This window comes from Protomyctophum parallelum (assembly GCF_964188405.1).
Source record: "Protomyctophum parallelum genome assembly, chromosome: 16".
NCBI lineage: Eukaryota > Metazoa > Chordata > Actinopteri > Myctophiformes > Myctophidae > Protomyctophum > Protomyctophum parallelum.
In genome coordinates this window covers 32,415,514-32,427,585 of record NC_139711.1, presented here as the reverse complement: position 1 = coordinate 32,427,585, position 12,072 = coordinate 32,415,514, and the positions used below count along the sequence as shown (strand labels likewise).

Genomic DNA, 12,072 nt, shown 5'->3' with positions numbered 1-12,072 from the left:
GAGTTGGTAAAATTCTATATCCCATCGCCCGGAGAGAAAGTCCCGTTGTGATTGGCCAGAGGTTAGAAGCCTGATAATATATAATATCAGGCAACTACAACCACTGATACAATAGTAAAAAATATATAGAATATAAACAGCATCAACAGGTTAATAAATAGCTGCAATACAATATAAACATTCCTCCAGGCTATAGGGTTGTGATCCTACCTTGGAGACAGTGGTGGTCCATGTAGACTGGTATAAATTGTCTTTGCAGGTTGGGCGGCGCGCAGGTATATGCACGCACACACCCCTCTTTGGTGACCAGATACAGTAGGCTGGCTCTAGATTGGATCAGTAAGTAAAGGCAGGAGCCTATCTCCTGTTGATTGATTGATTGAAATATTTATTAAGAGTTTGCAGAATTACAGTACATTTCAAGCACAACTCAATACAAAGACTGTTAACTGAGTGGACGACCCAATAAAGCATTACACTGGTTTACAAGTGGTTCCACCATGTTCAAATCATCAAAACATTTAGAGACGTACAAATAGACACTTCTATATAGCCAAAGAACAGAACAGGAATTCATCATAAAGGAGGTAAAAAAGGGAAAAGAAACATATACAGTGAGGGGGAAAAGGGGTGGGTGGTGGGGGATTCTACGGGGGCCAGTTTCGAATTGCAGCCGTTTGAGAGCGGTTTTGAAGGAGTCAAGGGATTCGCATGTCTTAATGACTGTTGGTAGGGCGTTCCACATTTTGGTGGCATAGGAGCGGAAAGAATTTAGTCCCTTGTTTGTGCCACACATGGTTTGTTGCACTCCCTCTGGTGTTGTGGGTGTGGACTTCATTAACATTAAGGAAGTATTTAGACAGGTACATGGGTATCTTGGTGGTGTAGCGAATCTTGTGGACCAGACCCATTGCAAGATGCTGTACTCTGTCATCGACCCTAAGCCATTCCAGCCTGTCAAAGTGGGCAGGGGGGGGGGGTGAGGCCAAGTAGGAGCCTGACCAGTTTGTTTTGGGAAGTCTGGAGCCTTGTTTTAAGGGCCTTTGAGGTTCTGTGGTAGTGTGAGGCAGCTCAATGTTCACCCTGCTGGACATGACGCAGGTATACCCCAATCCAACCCTTGGTTCCGAGTGACAAGCAGGGAGGTACTGGGTCATTTTTTCTTTGGTATGATCGAACCCCAACCTCAGAGCAGACACTCTAACCTCAAGGCCACTGAGCTGGTATAATTGCACCGACCACAGTTCATCATAGGTACTGCATAGCCTGGTGACACGCGTTTGGATATACGCACCAGGAGCGCTCATGTATTGGCACTGACCAATGTGCTCCGTGCTTATATGCGAACACACTCAAGGTTATGGGCACACTCAAAGTTGGTGTAGTCTACGCCTGCAGGCGAGGACTAGAGTCCTCTGGCAGCAGCCACACAAGACAAAGGGGGGGGTGCATAAAGTCAGAGGTTTAGTTATTACCAACCTAGGAACATTCATTAAAAAAAAAAAAAAGAGAGATTGGAGACTGGAGAGATTAAGTTACTTAATACTAAATTAATAAAAAGGTGACAGGATATTTATTCATAACATAACCTGGCCAGCATGGAAAGGACAAAATGGACTAGGATTGGAGGGCACAGCCTGGATCTCATTTACAAAGAAAAAAACACAAATCACACAAAGGATGTTTAAAATGTATAATTTATGACAAAAGCAGAGCCTTAACAAACACTGAAGGAAACAGGAATACTTGTAAAAAATAGTTACTTGTAAAAAATAGTTACAGTAATCAGCTCCACATTAAAGTTTAAAATAATAATGAGCATGACATTTACAACAGTTTCCTTCCCTACAAATTCCCATATTTAACATTTTGGTAATAAATTCAACAACCTGTAATAAATGGAAAAACCTCCAATAATGTACAAATCTAAATATTTCAAATCAATATCATTATATCAATATCATTATTCAAATTTTTAACACACTTTGAACAAAGATGATGATGCAATAATGTGATGAGGGCCTCATCACATTATCCTCTATCCCTGAAAAAGATCCTTTATTTCAGGTCAATAAAGCGGATGTCCATGATTAGCAGAGTGTGTCTTGGTAGAGGTCTGGGCGCTGGTGACAGCACAGTCATCACCTGCGCCTGAGTGTCCACAGCAGTCACCACAATAAAGCCACAAACCGGACTCTCCACTATACCCCTTCTAACTCCCTCCTCTCCGTCCTCAGCACAGCTCACGCTCAGCACATGATGCGTGAGGTCTCGCCCTGGCGTCACAGGCACCAGCTTTAACTGCGTGTCGTCCTGAGACATCCCCAGCGGCAGGCACGAGTCTGGGATGGACGGTGCCCCGATTTTGTAGATGCGGACATCTGAGAAGCGCACGTCGAAGGCATGAGGGTAGAAGGACACGGCGCGGAAACCATAGAAATACTCACGGATCTTTTCGTCGCGAGTCTCCCGCCGACACTCCTTGGTGCGCTCTACTACCCCGCCAGACTTGGGCAGGAGGACCACCCGCACAAAGTGTGGAAGGTCTCGTTTGAGCTCATTGTAGAGCCTCTCCTGATCAAGCACCAGCACCACATCCACCTCGAAGGCAGAGGCACAGTGCACCAAAGCCTGATAACCGGAGCCCTTCACCCAGCCACAGGTGTTGATGATACAGCCTCCAACACTGGCTTTCCTGTTCACCTCACAGCGCTGGGAAAACACTTCAGCCAAGTTGGACGTCAGCTACATGTGGAGCACAGACGGAGAACAGGGAGAGAGGCACGCAACAACAAAAAGGAAGAAGGACAAAGATTTTTAAAAAGAAAAAAATATCTAATCTAATATGTAACAACCAGTCTGGTTAAGAGAGAAGAATAATTCAAGACTGGCTAATAAGACGGACTATGACTATAGATGTGGCGTTTTATTAAAGGTTCCAAAGTGCCTTCACCTTATTGTAGAGTTTGATGTTGGTCCCTGGGGTGGTAGAGCCAAAGTGGAATACCAGAGGAGCCTGGACTGAAAAACCCTCCTCAACATCTGCTGGACGCTCTATACACAGCGCTGCCACGGTTCCTGGGACCGACACCTAAAGCATCAGAAAAACAGGAACTCTTAAAGGGACATTTCACCGTTGGAAGAAACTGCAGTCACTCAATGTTAATAGTATTTGTGGCAGATAATAGTAGCACAATTTGAACCCTATGTCCAGAAAAATAATGAAGTCTGTGTGTTTGACGGACCCCAAAAATTATATGTGGTATGCCTTCGCCCCACCCCATCTGAAAATATGTTTTTCCAGGGACCGACCTCCCATAAGAAAAGATTTGAGTTAAAATGTTCTCTGTAATAATATATATTCAAAAATTTGAGGCAAATTTTCACGATAAAAAAAAAATAGCAGACCTACAAGCTCATAGCACAGCACTGTGCTGCGCTATGAGCTTGTAGATCTGCTATTTTTCAATAACTAAAGTATAACATACACGAAAAAGGGTTCCCGCCCAAAATGGGTTAAGACTAGTAGAACGTTTATGAGACAAAAGAAGAAATTAAAATGATCATCATATCCTCTTCTTTCAGATTCAGTTTTGGTATAAAAGAAGAGAAGAATTTTTAGCTAATTTCTAGTGTTCTATTCAAAGACTATTACCATCATATCTTAGATAATGACCATAAATCATTCATAGTACACTACTTACCCCACTCTGTCCTACGTCCAGCTCCACCAGTGTAGGCCTCCTGCCAAGTCTTACAGCATAGTTTAGTAGCAACCGGCACACTGTGGACTTCCCCACATCTGTAGGACCTACCACCATCACCTGCAACATGGCACGTCAAAAACAATCGATACTTAACTACACTAATAAGAAACATGACATTTCTGTGCCATACACAGGTTTTGAACGTATTCAGTATTTATGCCAAACACATTGTTTAATACTTCACCCATTTCCAACCACATCTTCATATAATTGTTCCTTACAAATGCTCATCATCATCATCATATCATCATACTATAATTCAGCCAATGTCTGTCTGTGTGTCAGTCTGTCTGTGTGTCAGAAACACTGTCATAGCTCCACACTGCCTGCACCAAATCACTCCCACTTTTTACACATAATTTACCATAATAATATGGAGGTCTTCACGAAGCCCTTTTTTCGATTTGACACATTAATTTATTTATTAGTGAATTAAAAATGCGAAAACGCACCCAGGGCGCAGTACCCCGCGCGGCCACAAGGGGGGGGGGGGGGGGGTAAGGGCTAGTGTTTTAAAATGACCAAACCTGCCTACCAACGTCACTGGTAGGCTGGTTTCTGAACTGTCCATCATCTTCCTCTGAGACACAGAGTGAGTAGACAGAAATTGTGCCATCTTATAATGAATGAAAATATGGTTGAAAATGGGGTCCTTTAAATATACTTATCTTCATATTCACTGTACATTATGTATATGTACGTATACATAATACAGAGCTGATTATTATAACTCTCGAATTTATTGAAAAAAAAACAGCAAATGTTTTTCAACCAAGTTTACATTGCGCTTCATAAGGATCGCTTGGTGGTTTCAACCAGCATCAACACTTCATTAAACTTGAAATTCCACATTGCTGTGCCGACATGGTTTGCTTGCACTGTGGTGCCGTTAAGTTGGTTTTAAGTTTAATATATGTCAGACATGAACTAGCCAGTTACGTTGACAGCCATGTAGCTTAGTGGTTACAGGCTGGTAAACAGAAGTTCACCAATTTGCCTCACAGCTCCAGTTGAAGTGCCAAAGAGATAAATAGGGAAGCGACATGTGGGATTGAGTTATTTCTTTACAACACACTTTTGTTTCTGTGGTCTACCGTCTATTTGTATTTACTTATTAAAGTCGAGGACAGGCAGTCATCTGAGAGGCTAAGGTTACACAACATCTTTTAATTGTCTCCACCAGGCCAAAGGCATGGGGAGAGAGTATGTAATCTTTTTGCTATTACTCCTCCAGATTTTGTCCAAAAATCCCGCAAATCGTTACACAGATTTGTCTGATATGTCATATTCCATCCTAATTGGTTAACATTGGCTTTCTAATTTTGCAGGACTGGCCCATTTTGAACAAAAAGTCAAATCATGAAAGCAGCGTGCAATTTACGTGAAATCTTCATGCACTTTCCTACTAGGCTGAGGAATATATCCCACCCTTTTCACATTGGCCTGTTATAGCGCCACCAACATTTGGATTTTTGCAAAACACATTTTTGGAACAAAATGACTCAAATCATCCAATTGCCATTCACGGCCACAAATGGCACCCTTTTCACATTGGCCTATTATAGCACCACCAGGAGGCCACAACCTGACCTGCCCTGGTGGAGACCTGTGCCCCGAGGCCCAGGGCACTTTTTCTAGTTTGGTTTGAATTCATACAAAAACTCAATCGCCAAACCAAACAGGATCAGTCTTTCTCACATGCATATTGTACACAACTTACCCTAGGCCCACTCTCATTGTCTCTCTCAGCATGTTTTCTCATCTGTTCCAAAGCAGCATGTGTATTGAGGTACAGTAGCATGGGAGTGTCCTTGGATACATATGCAACCTGCGCATTGAGGGATGTATGTTGATCACAATCAGAAATAAATTGATATGACAAGATCACGGTTGTATTAGGTTATATTCAAAGAGCCACACTGAGTTAGATACTGTACGTTATCATACAAGAGCACAAAAGGCACATATTTGTACACATCCTTCAGTTCTCACCTCTGTTTTACCATACAGGGACACACCGCAGCCCTGCCAGGTGAAAACTGCTATCTTGGAGCCTGGTCCGAATGTGTACTTCTTGTTCCGGTTGAGCTCTGAGCCAAATATCTCAGCCATCCCTGTGAGGAGCTCCAGTTGGACACGTTCCCCTGCCTCCACCTCAAACCGAAGCTCGGTCTCCTTCTCCAGGTCAAACCTGGTGCCTCCTGCTCCGGGTACTGGCACATCCTCACTGGTCTTATCTGCACCTTCTGTCGCCATGGCTGTCAATGTGAAAATACACAATAATGGTAAATTATTATAGTTTCATGCTTTCATTGACATTAATAAATATTCCCATTTAAATAATGACTCACAGTCCATAAGAGAGCGGAACATATTGCAGACATTCAATCCTAGACAATTACACCACACTGAAACACAAGGTGTTGTTGCGCTGCCCAGCTTTGTGTGAATATTAGCTTTGATTTTATTGGCTCAGCACGGAATTGAGATGATTTGATTGGCTGAGCAAAGTAGTACGTGTTGAGGACAAAAGGTGAGGACTCAAATTGTGATTAGCCAGAATTAGACGATATGATTATTGATCATAAGAGCGCCCCTAACTTCACACGGGTGAAAAATGTAGTATGTCAAATTAGTTTATGTCATTGATTGGTTGATGTATTTATCATTTCATACATCATATCACAGGGTTATTTTAATGGGGATAAAAATCCTCACCACAGACCTGGACAGAATTCATTTTAAGACAAGGTTTTTGTACAGTCACACGTCACGCACATCATATTAGCAAATTAGCAGCTAAAGTTAATAGCTTCAGTCTCTGATCGACCACAAAAGCTCTAAACGTGAATATGCAAGTATCGTAATAATTATTAAAGCACGCTACTTACAAAGCAAGCCGGAAGCCTTATTTGTAGGAGAAATGTTAAAATTACGAAACGCTGGATGAATTTTCGTCTAAATGGGCGACCATGTTTGTTTCGTTTCATCCACCGCGACCAGTCGCACGGAGATGACGTCATATTCCCTTTTTACTTTTCTATTCCTTGACTTCCTCACCTTGAAATTGTATTTATAGGTGATTTGTTTCTTCTTTTGATACTTGTTTATATGTTTTTACATAGTATCCAATCCAATTTATTTATAGCGCATTTCATAAATCAAAGGTTTCCATAATGCTGCACAAAAATACATAAAAACAATCAGGAAAAGTAAAAAGATACATGTTATTTGACAGTACATTAAATGTTGATAAAATAATGTAAGTTAGATACAATAAGATAAGAAACCATAAAAATAAAATCAACAACCAGCAAGGAAAACTGGGTTCAGGCAGGGGTTAAAAGCCAATGTATAAAGATGAGTCTTAAGACAGCATTTAAACGTTTCTACAGTAGGGGCCACTTTTATGTGGAGAGGTAAATCATTCCATAATTTTGGGGCTACAACCTAACCAAGCCTTTGTATATTTGTCTCGTCTGTCACTAAATCAAGTGCATACTCAGGACTCCTGAGTATGGCTTGTTTTCATTGGGGACCCGACTCCTGAGTCAGGACCCCAATGAAAACAAGCCAAATGGCGTCCCAGCTTCTTGGGTACAATCCTTTTAGCATTGCATTTGTACTAAACTGTACACTTGTTTTTTATTATTATTAAGCAAACTGTTAATGAAGTATTTTAATAACATGGGTCTCTCCATCTCTCCGACTCCAACTCTTGTTATCAAACATTTGAAGGTCAGCCTAGTAGGAAAGTCTGTGAAAGACGTAAATTGCACGCTGCGTTCATGATTTGAGGCTTTTTGTTCAAAACGGGCCAATCCTGCAAACTTTGAAAGCCAATGTTAGCCAATTAGGATGGAATATGAAATATCGGACAGGACACATAGACTAGTATAGAGATAGTGTGTAATGATTTGCGGGATTTTTGGGCAGAATCTGGAGGAGTAATATAAAAAAATATTAGTTTTTCAAATGTCGGCCTCCTGGTGGCGCTATCACAGGCCGTTCAGGAAAATTTGGGGCAGAGGTTCATCGTTGGCATCCAGGGAGTATGCGCAAAATTTGGCATCGACCAGATTAACGGTGTCGGAGATTAGCTGGTAACAGACGGACAGACGGAGTGCAAAACATACTCTCTCCCCATGCCTTCGGCCTAGTGGAGACAACAAATAAGTCATGTAAAAGAATAATTTTATTTAACACAGAATTTAAACAAAATCTGGCAGGGTTGTTTTATTATTATGAGATGTGATGGTTCATCGATGCACCACTAGATGTCGCCATGTATCCAGATCTTGTGGTCCTTGGAGCTTAGGTCTTCAGAAGAGCAACTGGGATAATCCCCATTGGTCGATCTTCATCATTTTGCTTCCAACAGCCACAAAGTCTGGATGGAGGGCTGTACCAAATTAGAGAAACATTCACAGTAAATGGCAAATGCGCTACCAAACACAAATTATCAGGCATTCTTAACAAAGAGATGGCTATTTGCAGAGCACATGGATGGGCACAAATGCTGCAAATGCTAGCTTTACAAATGAGCTGGATTTTATTGTTCCCAGTTATGCAATTAAACCCCAAAACATTAGCATACTGTAATATTCAGTATGCTAGTGTTTTGGGGGAAGTCTCTTGTTGTCTATGCAAAGGTTAAACAGCTAGACAGTAGACACCCAAGTGGAAATATTGTTCTACTATATACTCTTTGAATATTACCAATATTTTCTACCCTTTATGAGTTTATCAATTATCATATAAAAGCGAGAAAACACCGAATTGACGAACCATCACCAGGTGTCTATACAGCTGCCTTCAAAGCCTCCTCCATAGCAGTAACCACATCATCAGGCTCAGGGAACTTCAGCTTGCGAGGTGGACCCTTCTTTATCCCCGTCCATAGAGTTATTTCTTTTTGAAAAGGGTTAGAAGGAACAAAGTCAGTTACAGAAATAGACTCATGGATTTAAGGAGAAAAAATAAAATGTATGGCCATTGGCCAAGTCCTATTATCCTATTGTGAAACAGTGTGAAAGGAAAGTGGGCAAGTTGAGAGCGGCACAGCTGTTTACAAAGCAGAGGGGGGAAATATACCATCAGGAGTCGCTAGCCACAATCAAGCACGTTTTTCAGATTTTTAGCTGCGTTTCTCCATCAGTTTTCCGAAAAACGTTGGTGAGTTTAATCTATTTTCTGAAGTATGGAAAGTGTTGGGAGGTGGACGGTGGTGCAGGCATACAGCTTCAAATACATGAAATATATAACACGTGTTTATGAGAATGGCATATAATAATATGACATACGTTTCCTCCACAAATTATTTATTTCCCAAAGTAGGCTATGAAAACAATAAAGAAAGGGTTAACTAGTATTTTACTAGTCTGTAGCACACAGTATATCTTGTAAGGGCAATTACTGTAAATATTAGCCTAGAATGCTCTCTAAAATCATGGCCCAAATTAAGTGAAACAAAACACCCTTCTCCTTACCCTTCCCTTTGTCCATCAGAGTGATTTCAAAGCTGTTCCTGCGCGGTTTCTCTGGGTTTAAGATCACTTTCAGCTCAGGGTGCACAGCCAGGAGGGCCCCTCTCACCCCCTCGGCATTACGCCCATACACCCGTCAGCTCTTGCTGCAAGGTCAAACAATAGGTCAACAGACATATTCATTATGAAGAGCGTTATTGTGTGAAAATTGTGTGATGGATTTTACAGGTTTTATGGGCATACAGTATGACTGGCTAATATTGTTGGTCGATTTGATAACAAAAATGTTTGAGTTTTAACCGAAAAGTACCACTCACCAGTGTTCAATGACTACTCTCTGGCCTTCAGAGTCACTCTCAGTCACTTCGTCTTTCTCTCTTTTCTCCTCTTCAACCACTTTCTCCTCCGCCTTGCGCTTCACTCCACGACGACCTAACCAACACACATTGAAGGTGTTAATGCCCTATGGTTATGGTTGCGAAGCTCTGGAAGTTTGGATAGGTTGCAGAATTTGCATTAAAAAAAGTCTTACCTTAAATTAAAGTTTATTTGTATTCTTATTTATCTTGTTTTTGGTTCTAACCTATACTCATCCTGTGTTTCATTCTTGCTACTGGTGCTACAATCACACCTGTATTTCCCATAGCTATCTAATATATTGTCTATATAAGATAGGCTATCTTATCTAGACAATATCTTATAATGCTTTGGGGAAATAGACATAAGGCGATACTAGGTCTTGTGACAATACCTATACCGTTGACCAGATGTCCCCCTTTGCGTGGGACAGTCCCTCATTTCCAAGACTGTGTGTCCCACAAATTGAGACCCTGTCCCACATTGTGACTGGCAGCCATCAGTGTTCAAATGGCCTAATACTTAGTCCCCTAATAGTTAGGCTCTCTCATTGTCTCTTTTCCTGCAAGATTTTTTTTAAGCCTCTTAAAATATCATGAGAAATATGAATCGCCCCTAGGGATAGGGATACAGTAGGCTACAAAGACCAAAATGTCCATTTGAAAACAAAATGTGAGATGCCAGATGGGTTTCATAACAAAATTATAGGAAATATTAGGCCTATCATCAAATATGACATCAAGGCATTTAATAGCAACCCCACCCTGTCCCACACAAGTGATACTGTTCTGTCCCAAATTTTTACAGTTTGGATCTGGTCACCCTACCTACCTACCTAGCCCTACAAGCAGAACCCAATGGTACTGAAGTTTCTGACATTTTTTAGACCCAGACCATGGGCTGAATGTGTGAAGTATAAGTACCTATACATACCGCTGCGAATATCTCCTGTGGCGCGGAAGCCGTTAAGTATTTTTAATCTATGTTTGACCGATTTGGTCGCTTTGATTCTTCTCTTCCTTCCTTGTTTATTGACACCTCATTGTACCGCCTAGCTAGTGGCGCTATAGCTATGACAGAGCAGATCAGAGGCAGGAACGTAGCCGGCACAAGCCAACCGCACACCGGGAGGCGGTACAATAAACGGTAAATAAACAAGAAGAATCCAAGCGACCAAATCGGTCAAACAAAGTTTAAAATTAAAAATACTTGACGGCTTCCGCGCCACAGGAGATATTCGCAGCGGTATGTATAGGTACTTATAGTTCACAGATTCAGAAGCCCTCAAAGGAAAACAGGCCGTCAAACGGCGCAGATACGATGTTACCGAGCATATTTATGTGCGCATTCCAAAATTCCCATACGAAAATATAGATACGGCCAGGGACCCTACATAAAGTGACATCCAAATTTCAGAAAAGCTTTATGGAGGGTTCAGAGAGGGGCTACCTACCTACCTAATGTCTACTATCATCACCATGCAATGGGGAGTTGCAGTTTAATTGCAACCATGCACTGTCATCCATGTTTTTCTCGCCCCCCTAGTGGCGAAAAAATAAAACTTCTGGGAACTCAGATTACCATCCAACACGCATCACATCCCACGTAATAGTTATCAGTAGTATTTTACTATTTTTTCTTTCTTTAACCAACCAGCTTGTGTGGTCAATAGATCTTTAACTTTTCAAACCTCGTTATGTTTTCGACTGAGTCATGTACAATCCCAGCCCATGTAAAATGTATGTCATAAAGTCATTTCAATAGTGTGATGTTCTGTGAAGCCGAAATGTTTTTGTGTTTTTTGTATAACTAGACCTATCCTACACATTTACACAAATTGATCGTTTCAAAACCATGCAGGGCAGGTAACAGCACATGAAAACAACATGGATATTATAGTAGTAGGCTAAACGATCACTTCAAAATGTTTATTACTTCCTTGGAAATCTGCAAATGGACCTTTTACGTCTCAGAGTCAGAGCTAACATAAGCCATTACTTTCTAATCTTAAATATACAGTATTCCTTCACATACCTACTCCGGACGCCATTGATGTTATGAAAACTTTAGCGCGCTAGAGTGGACTATACCAAAACTTATGAATGTATGGAAGGAGGGAGTAGACGAAACCATTTTTTCCTTCTTCACTTCATAATACTTCGGGACGGGACGGCTTGTGGTGACATAAGAAGCCAGAGAGTGGCGACACTAGCGTTGACTCCTTGCTTAGAGTAAGGTTGACTCCCATTGTAATCAATGGAATGAGGAAGCAGTGGAGCCTGCCTGGCAAATGACCTTTTGTGGGCGTGGCCGAAAGTGGCCGCCAGAAGTCTGTCAGATTTTGACAGCTTCAAGTTAGACTGTTAGTGTTAAACATAATATAACCCAATTGACTCCAGTCCTCTCTGTTTAATATATCTATATAATGAAACTATATAAACTATGCATATACCATGAAGTGC

General features: G+C 41.3%; 2 protein-coding genes across 2 annotated transcripts; both read right to left on the bottom strand.

Moving 5' to 3' along the window:
* Window positions 1–1,690: 1,690 nt before the first annotated feature.
* Window positions 1,691–6,895, bottom strand: clp1 (cleavage factor polyribonucleotide kinase subunit 1). The gene is made up of 6 exons (XM_083785079.1): window positions 6,659–6,895; window positions 5,760–6,025; window positions 5,488–5,595; window positions 3,705–3,824; window positions 2,954–3,091; window positions 1,691–2,745 (listed from the first exon to the last, which is right to left on the bottom strand). Exons 2-6 carry the CDS (start codon window positions 6,021–6,023, stop codon window positions 2,059–2,061), a joined length of 1,317 nt encoding a protein of 438 aa, XP_083641205.1. The 5' UTR covers window positions 6,024–6,025; window positions 6,659–6,895; the 3' UTR covers window positions 1,691–2,058.
* A 1,049-nt stretch (window positions 6,896–7,944) lies between these two features.
* On the bottom strand, window positions 7,945–11,776 carry selenoh (selenoprotein H). The gene is made up of 5 exons (XM_083785963.1): window positions 11,645–11,776; window positions 9,571–9,685; window positions 9,257–9,399; window positions 8,556–8,678; window positions 7,945–8,169 (listed from the first exon to the last, which is right to left on the bottom strand). Exons 1-4 carry the CDS (start codon window positions 11,658–11,660, stop codon window positions 8,569–8,571), a joined length of 384 nt encoding a protein of 127 aa, XP_083642089.1. The 5' UTR covers window positions 11,661–11,776; the 3' UTR covers window positions 7,945–8,169; window positions 8,556–8,568.
* Window positions 11,777–12,072: the final 296 nt, after the last annotated feature.

Coding starts and splice junctions, on each gene's coding strand:
- clp1 (XM_083785079.1), bottom strand. CDS start 6,023: ATGGCGACAGAAGGTGCAGATAAGACCAGTGAGGATGTGCCAGTACCC. Junction 3,825..5,487: donor ACAATGAGAGTGGGCCTAGG/GTAAGTTGTGTA, acceptor GCCATGTTGCAG/GTGATGGTGGTAGGTCCTAC. Junction 3,092..3,704: donor TGGACGTAGGACAGAGTGGG/GTAAGTAGTGTA, acceptor CTGATGCTTTAG/GTGTCGGTCCCAGGAACCGT.